This window comes from Drosophila simulans, chromosome 2L (assembly GCF_016746395.2).
Source record: "Drosophila simulans strain w501 chromosome 2L, Prin_Dsim_3.1, whole genome shotgun sequence".
NCBI lineage: Eukaryota > Metazoa > Arthropoda > Insecta > Diptera > Drosophilidae > Drosophila > Drosophila simulans.
In genome coordinates, this window is record NC_052520.2 from 2243131 (window position 1) to 2262011 (window position 18881).

General features: G+C 45.7%; 6 protein-coding genes across 7 annotated transcripts; 2 read left to right on the forward strand and 4 right to left on the reverse strand.

The window, feature by feature from the left end:
* Positions 1-442: 442 nt before the first annotated feature.
* Positions 443-5983, reverse strand: LOC6730672 (protein transport protein Sec24C). Its single transcript, XM_016179170.3, has 7 exons — positions 5394-5983; positions 4005-5003; positions 3486-3945; positions 3312-3427; positions 2180-3047; positions 1332-2122; positions 443-1262 (listed from the first exon to the last, which is right to left on the reverse strand). Exons 1-7 carry the CDS (start codon positions 5625-5627, stop codon positions 1122-1124), a joined length of 3609 nt encoding a protein of 1202 aa, XP_016023115.2. The 5' UTR covers positions 5628-5983; the 3' UTR covers positions 443-1121.
* A 182-nt stretch (positions 5984-6165) lies between these two features.
* Positions 6166-7373, reverse strand: LOC6730675 (endonuclease G, mitochondrial). Its single transcript, XM_002077809.4, has 2 exons — positions 7127-7373; positions 6166-7064 (listed from the first exon to the last, which is right to left on the reverse strand). Exons 1-2 carry the CDS (start codon positions 7295-7297, stop codon positions 6222-6224), a joined length of 1014 nt encoding a protein of 337 aa, XP_002077845.1. The 5' UTR covers positions 7298-7373; the 3' UTR covers positions 6166-6221.
* Positions 7374-7435: 62 nt separating this feature from the next.
* Positions 7436-8500, reverse strand: LOC6730676 (endonuclease G, mitochondrial). Its single transcript, XM_002077810.4, has 2 exons — positions 8276-8500; positions 7436-8218 (listed from the first exon to the last, which is right to left on the reverse strand). Exons 1-2 carry the CDS (start codon positions 8447-8449, stop codon positions 7436-7438), a joined length of 957 nt encoding a protein of 318 aa, XP_002077846.1. The 5' UTR covers positions 8450-8500.
* Positions 8501-8507: 7 nt separating this feature from the next.
* Positions 8508-9696, reverse strand: LOC6730677 (endonuclease G, mitochondrial). Its single transcript, XM_002077811.4, has 2 exons — positions 9418-9696; positions 8508-9347 (listed from the first exon to the last, which is right to left on the reverse strand). Exons 1-2 carry the CDS (start codon positions 9577-9579, stop codon positions 8550-8552), a joined length of 960 nt encoding a protein of 319 aa, XP_002077847.1. The 5' UTR covers positions 9580-9696; the 3' UTR covers positions 8508-8549.
* Positions 9697-11443: 1747 nt separating this feature from the next.
* Positions 11444-13510, forward strand: LOC6730678 (phospholipase A1 VesT1.02). The gene is made up of 3 exons (XM_002077812.4): positions 11444-11675; positions 11799-12051; positions 12654-13510. Exons 1-3 carry the CDS (start codon positions 11606-11608, stop codon positions 13453-13455), a joined length of 1125 nt encoding a protein of 374 aa, XP_002077848.1. The 5' UTR covers positions 11444-11605; the 3' UTR covers positions 13456-13510.
* A 53-nt stretch (positions 13511-13563) lies between these two features.
* Positions 13564-14995, forward strand: LOC6730679 (lisH domain-containing protein C1711.05). 2 transcript variants are annotated; one of them, XM_016179423.3, is made up of 2 exons: positions 13564-14584; positions 14637-14995. In XM_016179423.3, exon 1 carries the CDS (start codon positions 13814-13816, stop codon positions 14348-14350), a length of 537 nt encoding a protein of 178 aa, XP_016023117.1. In that variant the 5' UTR covers positions 13564-13813; the 3' UTR covers positions 14351-14584; positions 14637-14995. The 2 variants fall into 2 exon arrangements, with proteins under 2 accessions (XP_016023117.1, XP_016023116.1); XM_016179422.3 differs by having other exon boundaries at positions 14643-14995.
* Positions 14996-18881: the final 3886 nt, after the last annotated feature.

Sequence of the window (18881 nt, forward strand, 5' to 3'; positions counted from 1 at the left end):
CCCCTCCATAAATCAGAGGAAAAATATAAAACATTCAATGAAAATTGGTGAAGAGTTTTAATAAGAGGGGGAAAGCAAAAGTGGGCAATCGTCGTCGGCGGAGGAAGTAAGGATAGGATTCTTTCCGGTGTGATTATCATCAGAACATCTTTAGGAACCGAATATATTTATTTGTAATCTCCATAAAATAAGTTACTTAGTTTGTGCCATCCTAAGACGGTAGCAGAAATCTGGAGATCAAGGACAATCCAACTAACTCTTGACGCTTGAACATCACAAGGACCTGAATTCTGAGACTTCATTAACCGATAAAGAAAGAATTCGTTAAAAAGGTAATACCCATCAATCCGATTTACCAATCTTACCAATCAATTGATTCGCTTTTTAATAAAGTTTTTATTCCGTTTTTCATTCTCAATAAATGTGTTTTTGTTTTGCAGTGTTTGCATTTCTTTCGATAGTTCAAGGGCAATATACCATATAAGTCGAGTAATTCTCACACGAAACATTTAGGTTATAATATAATAATCTTTCAATGACATAAAGTATGATAAAAAGCAGGGCGCAGCGCACAAATTATTGCAAAAATACATTAGGCCAAAAAAGAAGTGGACAAAGTAGTGCTCTTATACTATCCGTTATAATCAACTAGCAGTTTTCAACTGTGGAAAATTTGCAAGTAATTTGTAATTACAATTAAACATATTCATGGAATTTTATAAGAGAATAATTTTTTCTAATTTTGCAGATAAGCAGTTGCCTCGTTTAACAAATGTTTCGTTTCTAGCGCAGCCGATCAAAAAATACATACAAATATATATATATATATATAATGTAAAAGAAAGCAAAATGTGAAAACTTTAATAAAATTAATGGAAGAATTGATACGCTCGAAATGATAGCCATTAATTAATATATATGTATATGTATTTTGATGTAAATATAATTGAAGTTCCAACAGCTCTCAGCGCCAGTTTCTGCTTCTGATCCTAAACCCTTTGCATTTCTTATTTTCCGAGGCGACTGCGCATGGACGACAGACGACGCATCCGAGCCCTGTTTTGGGAATAGCTGTCCGCCCATCGCTGCTCGGGCTTGTATGTGCCGGAGTAGCCGGCGTGCTAACTCAGCAGATCCTTGATCTCCTTGTGCATGTGACACAGGAAATCCACGTAGCTGGCGGAACCGTCTGTACCGCGGTCCTCCACGAGGAAGTGTCGGAACACGCTCTCCAGTTTGTCATTCTGCCGCAACCAGGTTATCTGAAGAAAAGATTAGGTTCATTAAACATTTGCATGAAGGCAATGAATTGGATCACTGCGAATACGCACCCTCATGTATCGCGATCGCTCCTTCATGATCTGCTCTAGGATGCCGTGTATGCGCTTGGCCAGCGGCGTTTCTGGAACAATGTTGAAACGCTCCAAAGCAATTTGCTGCAGACCCTGAACGCCGAACACGGACTGCACAAAATCAGGCGACAATGCCTGGCCCAGCCAGACGAAGAGGTGGACTCCATTCTCCAGGATGTAGGCGCCATCCTCTTGCGTTTTTTCGTGCGTGCAGCGAACGGGAGTCGGCAGATCTGTCTCCTCGGGCACAACGTTGTGGATGGGAATGAAACGGGGATACAGGTAGCTGACGGATTGGTTCAAGTCCATGGACAGAATAAACTGAATAACATAAGATCGATCATCTAGCGTCATGTCCGAACCGCCGGAAATAGCATCGTTTTTGAGCAAACACGAGGCATACAGGGGCAGCAGCTTCAGGCACTCGGGAAGAATCAACTGGCCGGCGGAGGTGGGCGAGGTGCAGTGCTTGCGATAGCAGGCCAGGATCTGCGCCGATCGATGGATTAGGTTGTCTTTCACCTGCTTGGGTGAGTGCTCCATCAGCTTGAAGCAGGCCTGCTTGGCGAAGAACAGCATCATCGCGTCCAGGTCGCAGCTCTTAAAGACGTCCGCAATCGTCGTTGTAACGCGCAGAGCCAGATTAAGGACTCGTAGACGCCTTTGGCCGCTGCACGAGGTGTACAAGAGTGCGACTTGAAGGTACACGTTCTCTTCTGGCGCCAGCTTGTCGTCATGCTTGATCTCAATGCTTATCGACTTAGTGGCATCTGGAAATCGAAAGGAATATTATTAACCTATTTGAAACCAAAGCCATGATTACATACCAATACTGGCCAGCTCAACATCAGTTGTATTGGACATGAAGAAGTGACCATAAAACTCCGTGGGTCGAATGCCAGCCGATGTGCGCACCCTCATCACCGCGTCGAAAGCGATCGGTCGCGATACATTCTTGATGATATCCTGTATTAGTCTCTTGCCATCCACGTCCGCCTGGAAGTAGGTGTACTTGAACACCTCGCCACCAGTCAGCCGAGAAACCTGCCCAATCGTGGCCAAGTCGATGTAGGCGTTGTTAAACACGAATAAGTCCACGGAGCAACCCTGCTGGACGCACTCCTGGCCCAGTGTGTTATATGCAGTGGTTTGTGGGGTGAGTACGGTTTTCTCCTTATCAGTTCCCAGAAGCTTCCGATCATCGCGATTCTTTAGCTTGCCAGGCGCCTCCGCGATGGGTAGCGTTGAGTTAAACACCAGCAGTTTTCCAGCTGCATTCGATGCCTTCAGTGCCTCCAAACCCGCTTGAATGGCAGGGTACAGAATCGTTTCGGTTTCCTTGGTGTCGGCAAACATACGAGGGATCTCTTCCATCAGAGCATCGATTACAGCAGCCGACTCTTCTGGGTGGCACAGAAATCCATCCAGCAGCGGCATGAACATCTCTTGGACATCGCCCACAACCATCATTTGCGGCTGGGCCAGACTGCTCTTGATATTGTAGAAATGCACGGTGCTGTTGTACGTGATGAAGCCCACCCGCACCTTGGATTTGTCTTGACCCTGATCGACAGGCAAATGCTTGAGTATGTTCTTGATCTGGGAGCAGAGCAGATGAACCAGTCCGGACTTCACGGTGTTGTAGGAGACGTCGATGATGAAGATAAAGGCGGGAACCTCCGGGGGAGTATTGTTCTGCGGGAAAGGAAAATGGTTTGCGATAATTAAAAATCAGTTTACAGTGTGTATCTAATCTAAACATGATTTTCATTTAAAACAACCGAGACAAATATTCATTCTGTGGAAATACATGATCTATTAACAAGCAGATGTTCAACATATTTATTGAAATATGTTCAGAAAGGCTGTTCCATTTAAAAAAAAATCTATTTTTAAAAGCACCACATTTTGGTGTCTAGAATTATTATTAGTAGTTTTTCGAATATATGTATAACTTACCCGACAGTAATCCTTGGTGGCCAGGAACTCGTAAGTTCCCAGCAGTAATTCAGGTCTTTCATGCTTGTCCACACGCTGACCAGTGTGATCCAGATGCTGATAGTAGCCCTGGTGAACTGCAAGAAAGTTCAACATTGAATTTAGGCATCATTCATTGCGTGCAAGATCCCATACCTTCCGAAGTTACTTTGCACATCAGGCACTGGAAGCGGCGGCCGGCATCCACGAACTGCATGTTGGGCGACATGTACGCCTTACACCTGTTGCAACGAATTGGTCCCATTTCGCCGAAGTTCACTATCGGTGGCTCCATTTCCCCCTCGCCAACTTTGGCCAGCGGCGAGATATTCAGTGTCAGGGGTAGAGCTGTGGTCTTCAAAAGATCACCCGTGTTGGGGATGCAATAGAGCGAGGAGCGCAGGAAGCGGGGTGAAGAGTTGCCTTGGTCGTGAACCACGAATTTGGTGGTCACCAATGGAGGCAGCAATCCTGGCTGGTTGGTCACAAACGGTCCTCCAGACAATCGCTGGTTCTCAATCATCACCTGGATTGGATTGGGCATTTGATCGGGATCCAGGCGTCGTGCCTGAGGAGCCTGTTGATACATATTTCCTGCTCCTGGCATGGGAGGTTGCTAAAATAGTTTTAAAGTAATTAGTCAAAACCTTGATACAAATAACAATAATAACTTACATTAAAGCCAGGACGTCCTGGCTGACCTGGAAAACCGGCACCTGGCTGAGGTGGATATCCTGGTCCACCTGGTTGCTGTCCCGGTTGTGGGGGATATCCAGGCATCGGCTGCTGACCGGGTTGTGGCGGATAGCCCGGCTGCTGGCCCGGATAACCAGGTTGTGGAGCTCCGAATTGCGGCGGAGCAGCTGCCTGCTGACCTGGAAGTGGTGGAGGTGCTCCAGGGAAGCCTCCGGGAGCCTGACCTGGAAAGCCACCTGGATATCCGCCTTGTTGGGGAGCTCCGTAAGGCGCTCCTGGTTGCGGAGGCAACCCGGGTTGTGATAGGGGTGGCAGTCCAGGCTGCTGTGGCGGAAATCCCGGCTGCTGCTGTGGGGGAAATCCCGGCTGCTGCTGTGGTATCCCTGGCTGCTGCAGTGGCGGGATTCCCTGCTGCTGCTGCTGAGGTGGCAATCCGGGTTGCGTGTAAGTCGGAGGAGTGGCTCCAGGAGGTAGCTGGGGTTGACCCGGTCGTGAGCTCGGTACTCCATACGGACTTGGGGCAGGCTGAGATGTGGGAATCTGACCGGAAAAGGGTGGCTGTCCGGGAAGTGGCGGTTGTCCGGGTAGAGGCGGCTGAGAAGTAGATCCAGCTGCTGGAATCGGAGGCTGACCAGGTGCTGCTCCCGGTGTTGCCGCTTTCGGAGGCGGCATGTGCGGCAGTCCCGCCAAAGTGGCGCTGTTCAAGCTCATCTGATTAATCCCACTGGCCACGCTTTGTGGAGTGCTGCTGGGCGGTAGTGCTCCGTTGACATAACTTCCAGCTTGCGTCGGTGGTGGAGCACCGAATGCAGCATTGTTGTTGTTAGTCGGAGGGGGTGCCGCATTAGAGTTGAACTGATTGAAACCGGTTGGCGGTGGTGCCGCAGCAGCGGGAGCTCCTTGGGGGAGTGGTGGCTTCAGGGGATTGGCCCCACCGACACCGCCACCCACACTCAAACCTCCCATCGACGTGGCCAACTGCAAAAGAGAATGTTTTTTTTATTAATTTCACTTCATTTTTCTTATCTACAAGCTCAGCTTCACTCTTCTATTATGAAATCACGGATGACCTCTTTTACTGAATGAAGTGCTAGGAGCTGCTTATCAGCCGAAATTTCTAAACTTAACAATACGCACAGGAGTACCTAAACCGAGATACTTCATCTCAATATCAAGGTGGCCAATTGGTTCAAAAGAGTAACGTAATTCTGCAATTCATTTCAGATTCTAACCCTATTCTTATTATCAACTAGCCCAATAGGCTATCGCCAGAATGAAGTTGAAGGGAATACACATATATTTGACGAGTGCAGCGGGATTGTTTTCCAATTCTTGTTAAAGCTGCCATGGTTAAAGCTATCTATTCACCTGCTGCTGGTAGTTGCCATTGAGGTAAGGCTGGGATGCCGCCGACGTTGGTGGTGGTGCTCCGTACTGTGGTTGTTGTTGCTGCTGCTGCGGAGGCAGTTGTTGCTGCGGCGGCTGCTGCTGCGGTAGTTGTTGTTGCTGCGGTGGCCAACCTCCGGAATTTGGAGGAGGAGCACCAAACTGGGGTTGCTGCTGGAACTGCGTGGGCGGTGGCCCGTACATATTCGGATTCATTTCTGGCCCGGATTAATCACCTTGGTTTTAGCGGAGAGGGTCGACGCTAAGCCAACAAACAACTTTCACGGAAAACGAAGAGAAAACACACACGGATTGGCTCAAAGTTCGCCACGGCGATTTGGCAATTTCGGGGGCTGCTCGGCCGGATTCCTGACCACTGACTCCTCGATTTTGTCCACTCTGTATTGGCCTCAACTCTCGACGGCCGCGGCGGACAATCGCTGGTTGAAAAACAAGAATAATTTCGAGCTAAACGAACTTCCACGTCAGTTCCCTAATTCGATCTTTTTTGCTCTTTTTGCCTTGCCACGTAAGCTATCGGTAATCGGCAGTGGAAAATCGAATGTCAATCGATTATGCTCTTTTGTCTGTCATCGCCGTTTCGATACTCATGTTGAATTTAACAGCGCTGCTGTTAGCGAACAGCTGCGAGTTATGTTAGTGTGAGGTGGTGCAATAGAATACAGTGACGTCACTAAGTACGATGTTTTAAAATAAATAAGTGAATAAGATATAATCAAAGTTAAAACTACTATGTATATTTTTACAATTTTATTAAAATATCCCTTATTACAACTTACATTCAGTGTTTTATATTAGATTTAATTTCTGGTCGGGAGGAAATGTTACCAAAGGCTCCGAAATTTCCTCCAATCTGCGGGCCCAGGCCCTGGTGTCCACCGTAATGGAGTCCTTCCCGAAGTGGACTACGGGTTGCATGATCTTGTTGAATCGCAGTCCTGTGTAACGCTCTATTTCGCCTACTTTGACGCGGTGGTCATTCAACTTGCCGCCAACCCTTCGGCTGTTTTCGATGATAAATGCTTCCATGAAGGGTTCGGATCCCGGAACTCCACTCTCCACGATCAATACCTTAAAAAAATGGGATGGCACTGGAATCGGAATCCAGTCAAACACCTCATACTTCATGGTCCATTTGCCAATCTCGTAACAGGTTGGCGTGTAAATCGGTCCAGTGTAGGCGTACACTGAGCCAAACTCCTTGGCCATGCTGGACACGTAGTTCTCCAGATCGTTCCAGATTCTCCTCTTGAACGCCTTGCAGATGCTCATCGAACCGGAGCTCAGCACATACACATCATTGTAGCGGAGATTCATGGTGCTATAGCCGGCTTCATCCGACGATATCCTTTGATAATCCCCACGGAAATGCTCACAAATCCATCTAGCGCTGTTCGTGTGCAGGTCCTGCGAAACCACGTAGTCCTTATGGACGTACAAGTTCTCTGTGCTGGGCAGTCCGTACTTGACTAGGTCCAGCAGATCAGCTGTGGTTGCCGAATCCGTTTTCCGCGTCACCACAGCACTAACGAAATCGAGGATCGGTGATAATACCAGCTCCCTGATTTTGTCGGCCAATGAAGTAGGACGATTCCACAAACGGGCCTCATGGTCTGTCCCAAAGGTGGATAACTTGTGTGAAAATATTAGAAATGAAATCATACAAACATTTCTAACTTTTCCATATCGCTCACCATGGGATATAACTTGTGACGGTGATGGTAGACATAGGGATCCCTTCGAATCTGCTGGAGGAGCTGCCTTATGGACGCCTCTTGTTGGACAAAGGCTCCACACACAAACCCGGTTACTCCCGCAAGGGCACATAAAGCCCACTGATGAACACTTGATTCGTGAAAGGACATAAGTGGGCCTTACAATAATTTCGTATAGTGTTTCTTTGATGAAGTGTGTAATGTAACAATTTGTCGACATGTCAGTCGGTAAAAGAAAGCCTGCTTGCAGTTAAGTTAAATATATATTTAACAATTGGGATCTGTCCACTAACTGAATTCGCGAAAAACTCGCGATTCACTTGGATAATTGCTGCCAAACAGGGCACTCCTCCTCAGACCATCGAAGAACTTGAGACCTGCGTAGTGCTCAATCTCCCGGATGTCGCAGAGAAACGATCGTAGTGGCAGGCCATCTGGGATTGGAGCATTGGGCAGGACATAGCCCTCCATATAGGGTTTACCCAGTTGCAGTTTTGATTCCACCATGATCACCTTGAAGAAGTGCGTCGGAACTGCAACCATATTCAGTCCGATCATCTCGTACTCCACGGCCCATTTACCTCCCGCCCTTTGATTGGGCTTATATAGTGGACCAGTGCACACGAAAACGGATCCAAATCGGTGGACCAGACTTCGAACATATTGTTCCAAGTTGTTCCACGCGCCTCGGTTGAAGCCTTGCCCCACTTGTGGGGCAATATTCGTTAGGAAGAACGTATCCTCGCAGTGATTCTGCTGCAGATGGTGATTCCCTGCGGCTGCCAAGTGTCCTCGGTCGAATCCAGATCTCCGATAGTCGCTCAGTTCCGATCGGAAGTTGGAGGGAACACTCAAATCCGGCTGGTATGGGTTGCGACCACGTCTACCTCGATTGGGATGTATGCTGTCCGCTTGGAGATGCTCGCACACCCAGTGGGCCACTCGGTTTCGGCGATCGTAGGAGAGGACGAAGTCACTATAAAGACGCAAGTCGTCCAGGCCAGGGAACCCAAACTTCATGATCTGCCTCATCCGGTGATCGGCTTCATTATTGGTCTCAAAGAAAGTAAACTGGTTTGGGGAAATGTATTGAAGTTATCTTATTTTCTATTACTTTACATGGGTTACCACTTCATAAATTTTGGGACTGAGATAGTAGGCATAGGGATCCGTTTGTATTAATTCCCGCAGCCGTTTTCTGGCATCTGTGTGCTGAAAATACATTCCACCCACGAAGGATGCACAGAGCGCAGTCACTCCCAGGACGAAACCCAGTCCCAGGAGCTGCCATTTTCGGTCCATGAAATGGGCTCTGTGAACTACCCCTCAAAAGCAAATAAAACATAGTTTATCTAAAGGATTTCTCATGGCCATCATTGTCTCCTTGAACATATATTTATATTCATTTTGGAGAAATACTTGATGTGAGGGCACTGGGACTGTCTACGGCATTGGTCATCGGCAACGTTAAGGGATTTGTTAAGGGACTGTTTAGTGAGTGGACTACTGCATTGGATGCTTGTGTGTTGACAAAGTTGCGGTCGAGTCCTTCGAAGAACCGTAGACCAGTAGCGTTTTCTATTTCCCGGACATCGCTGAGAAGCGTCTTCAGTTCGACATTGTTGTTCAGCGGAGAGTTGGGCATCACATAGGCCTCCGCATAGGGAATGGTATCGCCCTCGAACTTCTTATCGATGACCAGGATCTTGAAGAAATGGGTGGGTACGGCCACCATGGTTCTCTCCTCCGACTGGAACTCCAGGAACCAACTGTTTGACTTTAGCTCCCGGGGCAAGTAAATTGATCCGGTGTAGACATAAACGGTTCCATGTCGTTGACTTATCTCATTAACGTACTGCAGCAATCGATCCCAGACAGTGAGATTGAACCCTCTGTTTAGAAAGGGCCTAATGTTGGACAGGAAAAATACCCTGGCTGCCTCCGACTGCCCAAATGCTCCAGCTGGGGCCACGGATGTGGAATCCCCGTAGACGACGCGATTGGACTGATCTACCCGCTCACATATCCACAGAATCGCAGAGTTTCTTCGATCGAAGGAGGTCACAAAGTCAAAGGTCTCGTTTATGGTGATATCGTTGGTGCTGGGGAAGCCGTACTTCATGATCCCGCCCAGCTTGTGGCAGTCATTGGGATCTACGTCGAATTCGGAGCTATCAGCGCGCACAGTGAAAATTCCCAGCTATAAGATAGTAAAGGGAGTAGAGGTCGCTAATAGATATATAATCTGAATCCTTAATCTATTTCCTTACCAGTGCGTACAGTTTCCTTCTGATAAAGTAGGCATGTGGATTTCGTTGCTCCAATCGTCGAATCTTTCGCATGACATCGATGTGCTGATAGTAGGCTCCTAGTGCAAAAAACGATCCAGCAGTGGCCAGAAGACCAAGAATGCCCTTCACTGGCACTTCCATCGATCCTTTATAAAACCCTGGCAATTTTGTGTTATAAATTAGAAACGAATTCGAAATCGGTAACTTGTTTATTGTGCTGCAAGTAAAAGCTATGAGTTGTGTGTAGAAACTAACTTGGTTGTGCCTTAAATTCGAAAGTACTTCACCCAAAAACCTGACTTTCCTGCAGTTAATCTTTAAAGTTTCCGTGTCCAAGTTCAGACCCGACTGCACTTGCCAACTGCATTAAGTCAATAGAAAAAGTTGCAGTCATCGTTGTAGAGCTAAAAACTAAAAGTCCCCAGGACAAAACATCCCCCATTCCCGTTTGCTGCCCCCTTGAACCGCATAATAAGCGCTTTTTGGGGCTACGCCTGACTAAACCAAAAGCGGCGTCAAGATTTATTCTCGGAATCTCGTCGTACTTTGTTATGCTTAAAAATGTTAGTTGTGGATTTACAGTTTTTCCGTTTTGGCCAGAAAACTTTTCACCCCCTGCCCCAAAACTTTGATCGGTGGAGTGATGAGAAAGTGGAAGAGCCAGGGAGGTGGGATGTTGAATTGTTGTTGCCAAAACTATTCTATACCATTTTATTTAAGCCATATTCCAATGAAGTTATTGAATTTTCCGATATAGGCAAAAGGCAAAACCCTTTAACTTAAATCTCTGGGAAACAGTCTTTAAGTTAAGCCCATTCCAAGCTGGGCAAAAACTTTTTCCGACACATGACAAGGAGTTCAAAGTGCAGTAAATTTGTTCGGGATGGAAAACTGTGACCAAGTCTCTGAATTTTCCTTTTCCAGGAACCGAATTCAAATTTCGCCCTCAGCCGCAGGAATTCTGCTCCACATCCTTCTTCCATTTCAGTTGGCCGCGAGGCATTGCCAATTAATTTCCAACATCTAATTGGTGGTTGGCCAAATTTATTGGTCTCGAGGTGGAGGGGCTGTTTGTCCTGCCCCCCAGGATCTGTTTGCGTATTGATTGATGCCTGGAGGTCCTTGTGCCAATCTGAGGTGAACTGCATACCTTGTCGAGAGCTCAAGTAACTCGCTTTGCCCCTCGCGGATTTTCTAATCAACAAGGCAGCAGCCCAAATTTGCATAATTAAAACGTTTTCATGTGGCGCAGGTGGAAGTCAGGAAAGGCCACAAGAAAACCCGCCCGCGCCCGCGCCACCACCCCAATTTTCCATTTTCTTTGCCAGCCGAAAAACTGACTCGCTAAGTGACTGAAAATTTGTCGCCTCATTTGAGTTTGGATTAATGAATTATGCACTCGGGGCTGCTTAATTAAGCGGGTTTCGAATGTGATTAGGGCCACGCAATTAGCCGATAGGTCTGAGCATTTTCGGGATCTGCGATAATCATTCGCTGACTGACAGCCATAAAAACGTGGCCCCAGGATTCGGAAAACCATACTCATTACGCAGCCTTTTTCTGGATTTTACAGCAGGTCAACTTAATGGGGTAATTAACTTATCTGGGTTAAGAATGGATGAATCGGTTAACCTTTTATGCGTGCCAATTAGCGCCAGAAGGTCTTATGATTTGTATAGTCATAACAATTTGTTGGTAGGGATATTTTCTTAAAACTGCATAATATAATTATAATGTTCATGAGTATTTGGTGTTTTAAACGAATGGCAGCGTTATTTTTTTCTGTATAACTCTACTTTTCAAGATCACATCAGCCTGCTAAACTAATCGATGCTCTCTATAAGGAAGTATGATGATCTATGAGGAGAGAGAGAGAGGGTAAGATTGAGCGAGCTCCGCTGATTAGTTATCACTGGAGTGAGTGAGTAACCCACTGAGCGCAGACTTGGGGTCGCCGCGCTCTCCGCTCCGATTCGAAACGTGGAGCTCGCATCGAGAGATCGGCGGAGAGCTGTGTCAGTTGGTTGCGCACGCACCAGTCGACCGGTCAGATCTGCGGCTCATTCCGCCGGCGTGCTAAATCTATAACGGTGGAGATCGGTCATCGGACGCACTACTCGATCACTCGATCGGTCAGAAGCCCCGAGGGAGATATCTTGGAACAGCCATGATCTCGCAGCTGGGACGGATTAGCATCATGAGTGCGGTGCTTTTGGCATTTGCGGCCCTCGTACTTGGTGGGTAATATCACACATTTCAAGGTCTTATCACAGATCTGTGATTGATATAGTTTGTTTGCAAACACTAGTAGAATAACTGTTTTCTATATCGCCTTTAAAGAACTTCACTTTGTTTTCCAGCCAGCAGCTCGGAGAAAACCGAACTCGATCCCAATGCCACCTGCAACTACACGCTGGTGAAGAAGAAGACCTTGGGGGTGGATCCCTCGTTCTGGAAGAAGTTCTTCAAGCATCTCATACCCTTCACCAGTTCGAGGGGCAAAATGCAGTTCATACTCTTCAAGCGGGACTTCGCGGACTGCGGAAGGGAACTGTTCGTGGGCGATGTGGAAAACCTGAGGAGCTCGGGCTTCGATGCACGTCATCAAACACGGTAAGGGGGATTTCCGGGAAGATTAAAGCCCCGATCGAATGGGGAACTTTGCAGCGAAGTGAGTGTGCAACAATCAATTCATTACACTGAACGGTGAGATAATGGCTAAAAGCTGTACAAACCTTTCAGCTCACAACAATTGGCAGTGTATTTAGTATTCCTACTACCACTAAGCCCCAGAAATTAATGTGAGAGCAAAACAACAATCTAATGAATAGAACCAAAACAAATATTTGCTAAATGCAAATATATATTTTTTATATTTCGCGACTAACACGAAAACAGGTTTCTTTGCTTTATATATTTAAATTTTTTGGTTGAGCTTTCGTTTGAATTGAGTCATTGCCAGTGGCCTCACACAAGATTTATTGCTAATTAAAAGTTAATACATTATAATAGCTAACAGATAGTAATTGTACAAATTTACATCAGGCAATACACCAATTTTGCATTAAAAGATAAGATATCGGCGAAGTTGTTATCATATGTACATGAATCGAAATCTGTGTATTCTGTTCAGTTTTAAATTATATAGTTATGTTTACATTTGGTCAGAATAATATTAATATTTTATATTGACTTTCCTGACTGCTTATTTTTAGGATTGTCATTCATGGCTGGATGAGTCAGAGCAAGGGTTCCCACATAAGGAAGGTTAAAAACGCCTACCTCAGCCTGACCAATCCGGGACCCAATGGAGAGACCGCCCCCTACGAGGACTTCAATGTGATCGTATGTGACTGGAGCAAGACTTCCACGAACGTGAACTACTACGAGGTGGCCAAGACGGTGGAGGACATGGGAGCCCTGCTGGCGGAACTGGTGCGCTATCTGAACCAGGAGGCGAACATGCACTACGACGACGTCTACGTCATTGGACACTCGTTGGGAGCGCAGATCGCCGGCAGTGCTGGCAAGCAGATAATGCCATATCGATTCAACACCATATACGCCTTGGATCCGGCGGGCCCACAGTTCCGGGAGAAGAGCGACGAGTACCGAATCGATGCTAGTGACGCCTCCTACGTGGAGTCTATTCAAACCAGCGTTAGCTTTGGCTTCGAGCAGCCCGTGGGACACGCCACCTTCTATCCCAACTATGGGAAGAATCAGAAGAAGTGCTATGTCTATGGCTGTTCGCATAAGAGATCCCATGACTACTTCATAGAGTCGCTGACGAGTCCGGCGGGATTTTGGGGACCGCGCTGCGAGCGTCACGATGACGGCTCCTGGGTTCTCCTGATGAGCGATGGAGAGTTCCGGATGGGCGGGGAGCCCTCGATCCCCAAGAACGGAACCTTCTATGTGAAGACCTACTCCAAGCCACCCTATGCCATGGGTCACAGGTGGCAAACGGAACCGCCACCACGGGAAGATGATGTTGAGAACTCCACGGAAGAGTAGGATATTAGTTAATATGTGTACATTTGTTAATGAAATATAAGTTTGGTATTTATAATTGGTTATTTTGCTTTGCTTGTTGGTTACTTTCAATTGTCATGTTTCGTTTCTTTTCAATTCCTTACAGAGCATTTTTTATAAATAGTACACCTATTTCTATAGACATTTTTTTAAGTTACTTCTTATCTCGCAACAACGTGAGCCAATTAAGTTTTATGGCGAACTATTCACAGAAAAAACCAACTAGCGAGTGTGCAAGTCTGCTGGGAATACCTATTAGTAGCCTAAACTTCAAGATAGGTATATAAACCTCACGAGGCACGAGAGGCTTATCCACTATTTCCACAATATTCAACCGAAAATGTTCCGCGCTCAACGTGTTTGCTTTTACTTCGTAGCTTTCCTGGTCTTCGCAGCTGCCAGACCCAAAATAAACTCGCAAATTTCCCAGAATCAAGTTGGATTACGAGTGGTCAAATTTTCGACCACAGAAAGTGTTCCTTCCAAGTCATCAATATCCACAGAGGCAACTAGTGAACCATCGACTGGAGATACTTCGGAGGTGCCCACAGTAACTTCACCATCATCAGCATCTGAGGAAACTAGCGAAGCACCTGAAAGTTCCAGCCAAGAACTGTCAACATTGACTGAAAGCTCCAGCGAAAAGGCTTTTGAGGTGACCACAGTACCTTCATCTTCATCGACGGAAGCTAGTGAAGCATCCAGCCAAGAGACAACAAAGGCTTCCAACGAAACATCCACCACCACGGAAAGTGACGAGTCATCTGAAGATTCCTCTGACGATGAAAGCTCCGAATCAAGTGAGGAATCAGATGAAGGATCGTACTACTATGATGATTCGGATTCTGACTACTACGATAGTTACTTATATTATTGATGCATCGCGTTACCAATAAACTTTATGTCAAAACAGAATACAACTATTTTTGAAGAGGCTTGAAAATTTTGTGTAGTAAAAATGAAGCTGCCTTTCATAATGGGTCTTGCCTTTTTTAGTTTTTTGGCTTATGCAGGAGCATTGCCGGTGCCTCCAGCTCCATTGGTTATGGCATTGGTCACCAAACCCGAAATGGATATTCCAGATATTGATCTCTGGGCCAGGACCTAAAAGGTGAGCAGAGATGCCAATTTTCGACGCCACAAGTCTTGATTAAACGGCTTAGTTACAGGATGCTTTAGACTTCTGCACACTGGTTTTCGCCCTGATTCGCTGCATATTTGGAACAGAATTTTTAATTAAAACAAACAATATGTTACCCAAATTGTTGCTGCTGCTTGTGGAGCGCCGAAAAGCTGTGCAAAATTGCAGTTTTTGGACAAGAGGCTGCGGCGGGTTGTTGCTAATGCATTTACTTGGCTTAATTAGTTGAGATTCTACATTATTCATACGCCACGTGTGACCAGCGGCCACCCACTCGCCCGAAAATGCCCACCCACCCAATGTGCTGATGCCTGCCGTCTCCTTCTTTTCCTGACAGCATCATAATTTTCACTTAATTAAAGTTGTCGTTGTTGTGGGTGCTGAGTTGGAGGTTTAGCCCGGGGAGCAGTTAGAGAGTTGTGGCGGTGCATTCGGGTCGAAAGTTGGGCGGCGGGGGAAAAAACATGGTATTTGTACTCACAAGTTTTCGCTCTTAATTTAATCCAGTCTAACTACGAAAGTTTTCGAATGCCCGGGTGGTAGTTTGATCGCAAGAGTTGGTTATTAAAATATCTTACGGTTTTGGTGGGAATTTCAATGCACGTGAAAGCACCTGCAAATATGCAAATATTTCCACTTAAAGAGATGATGGAAAAACTGCAATCCCTTCCCTACTAAAGTCGGAAAACGAAACACAATTCCAGAAGTATTAAATTTCTCACATGTTTCCGAAACACAAAGGCATCTCCGGGCAAATGCACAAAGTTGACAAGCCGAGACAATTAAAGTTTGGCATAATCTGTTGATTGGCTTAATAAATATCCAAACTCACTTATCGTAATTGTTATCCTAAAGTGACAGATTGACGGCAAAGCCAAATGGAAGAAGAAATCCTTTGAGGTTCCGGGCGAAAGGACAGCCCGGTTGAATCTCAGGTGGAAAATGGATTCACTTAAATTTTATGCAAAATCATTTATCCTTTCTACCTTTTGCCCAAATAGTTGGCAGCCCGATTTCGATTTGGCCCGAAGTGGTTTCTTTCGATTGATGATTGTGTGTGAATCCCCGAGGGCGCAATATTTGCCCCTGAATTTGATTATTTAAATTTGCGCACATTCGTTTTCATGGCGCATAAATTATTTATGAGCCCAGTGTGTGGACGCCGGCAGTTCCATTATGGCATTCTAATTAAGGCGGCCCACAGAATGTCTCCCAAGTTCATTGTAAGTTAGAAACCCCAAACTAACTGATGTCCAAGGGATGCGCATTGGAGCCTCAAAAATTCACCGTAAAATTCAGGAGCTGAGCACTTCGAGGACAAACCCTTTTGCGCTGACAGCCTGAAGACCAATTTGTCGCCCTGAAATGGACCGTGTGAAAGCCTCGGAGTGCCATAACTTTGCCGATGTGTTGGGTGTTGAGATTGTCGCCCCGGAAAACCCAAAAAAGCCAAAGAGACAGAGAGGATAAATTAAGGCGAAATCAGGTTTCATTTTGCGGATGGCAAAGGGCTGCAAAGGACGCCAGCCGAGATGTCCTGGCAAATGAGTCCGATACGAAGGCGATGACAATGACTTACATTGCTGGAAATCCGAGCAGCACAAGGACCTGCAGGACACCCACTCCACACTCGCTTAAGTTCATGTGCACACGCACTTAGGTCAGCAGATATCGGGCCGAAAGTTTTACTTACAGATATAACCCCCCTATATCTCTGGATCTCCACGTCGCCGATGCCATTTGCGCAATTTTATAGCGTTTTTATGGCACACAAGTTTTGTGCTTTGTGCCTTCTGTCGGCGTGTCCTGCGTCCTGCGTCCGTTTTCCTCTTTAAAATATTCAAATTTGATGTGTGTGCGGGTGGAGTGGCTGGGAAATCCGGCACTCCTGTGTGCTCAACTGTGTAATAGAGACGGCCATCTTCAAGTCACGGGAAAAGGTCATAGGAAAAGTGGGAAAACGCTTGGGAAAACTCGCTGGTCGTCAACTTTTGATACCTAGAAGTTACCATAGGATCTGTGAAAAATGCTAGCTTATAAAACGTATAATTTTGAAATTATTTCTTAAAATGATAATTGCTGAATGTTATATTAAGCTATTATATAGAATGATTTTTATACAAGACCACGGCTCCATCCCAGAGCAGTAGAATCTTCGCCTTATACATATATGTACATATATTGTGTGGCACATGGAGCCCCATTCACATATCCGTATCTATGTCAGTTCACTTGAGTGCTGTTGTTGTTGCGGCTCCTACTTTTCGGGCCTTTTTCCAAGTTTGCGGTGTGATTTTATGTGCAAACTTAAATTATACAATTTGGGGCTCCATGAATACATTTCTGCCCGACTCCATCGTCTTGTGCTTTTCCGTAGCTGCTTTGCTGGCGAAAGGGACAATGAGTTGCTAAATGCTTTGAATATTCTTCTGGCCATTGCCTGGCATTGCATGCATAATATACGATATATGGCCATGTCAGATGCGAGTCCTGCGAGTGAGGTCCTGCATAGGGAGGGCATCCTTGAGACGCTGTAGGGGGGGCAACAGTGTGTGTTGTTTGTGCTGATAGGTCGAGTGTGTCGTGCGGTTTTCTTGCCAGAAATTGTTCTCAATCTCAGTTCAGTTCAGTTCAGCTCGGTGGCAACCGAAAGATTTTGGCTTTGGTTTCGTTTGCTCGAACCTAATAAACGAGTATTAGAAACCATTTGACATCTGCTCGACTATTCATTAATTTCATAGGCATGCAATGGCCATATCAATAGCACTTAATAATTTACAAGCACAAATATTCATAAAAAACCAAACATATTTAATTGAACATCGATTTCAAGCAAGGACTGCAGCATGAAGGATATGTTATACAAGGTTAATTCCAAATTAGTGCTTTTTATGTGGAGTTGGTAACTAAACGGGGTTGGTTAAAAATGCGTTTCTTTCTTAATGACCTGCACTCCGTATGAAAATACAAGTTAATGATTGTGGCCTTCGTGTGTGTGGCTTTAGTCGCTCTTAATGCCAGTTAAGCACACAACAAAGTACGCACTTTGTTAACATTTAAAAGCCGGCAATAAAGACACATGCTGCCCTTTAGCCCCGCCCCCCTTTCCGCTCAACCGCCCACAAATGCAGCTGGGAGCCTTATCTTTGTTGTTGTTGCCTGGACTTAACCCTTTTTTTCGCTGTTTTGTAAGTATGTGTGTGCTTAATGTCTGGTGGTCGAAAAAGTTAACGTACACATTCGCAAATATGCTGTTGTAAGCTAATAGTGCATGTGTGCTAACTTTTTTTTAGCACTGTGTGGGATTCTGTGAGCGGAGTAAACAAACGAGATAGCTAAAAAAGGCAAAACAAGAGTTGGGATTAATTCAATTATATGTCTGGCATTTTTTTTGGCTTACACTTATGCGGAGCATGGTCGAAAGTGTATTTAATATATGAAACCAGAAATGCTAGGCAATATTATGCACTAAAAATAATTTAATTTATTATTACATATATGCAGAAGTATGCAGAAGGCACTTTGATTATTTGAATATCTTGTTCTCGATCTTCCTCCCTTTGACTTCTAGCAGATATCACAATCTTCTCCGCATAAACCCAGCTGTAAAACGGGAACACAAAACACAAAAAGGTGTGGGAATCTTCCAGTTTAATGGAAACTTGTCCTGGCCTCAGCTGGTTGGCTTTTGTTTTCTGCAGTCGCGAGTGAACAAATTAAACGAGATGGCCACCACAGACCTCTGGGTCCTCCGCCGTGCTCCTCCATTATACCATAAGCACAACATTTATGAAAACTATTTGCCGAACTCAAAGCAGAGCGCAGCAGAAAAGAAATTGTATTAAAAACAAATACAGGGAGAGCTTGGAGAAGGCCGAGTGAAAGTGGGCGGCTGCTGAGGGAAACTGCCCGCCAGTTATACAAGATGTTTATAAAAGGCCCGACCAGGCACGTTCCACGTCCAGGAGTGCAAACAAATAAGCAAACAGGAAGGGGAACCAGAAACAGGACGCCTCCGACATGACTTTCTCGATGGGAGCGGGGAGAGGGGGAAGGAAAATGGCGCTGAGGTCAGGAGGCGTACACTGAGGAAAATATTTAGTATATGTGGTCAAGGAATGTGTGGAATTACCGCATGGAAAGCGTAATATTATCAAATTTTAAGTAGTTTCAATAGATGAAGCTGACTTTCACTGATATTAAAGGCTTAAAAGAGATTCATACAGTTTTTTTTCCAGTGTCTTAATGGCACTGGTTGCAGCAAACA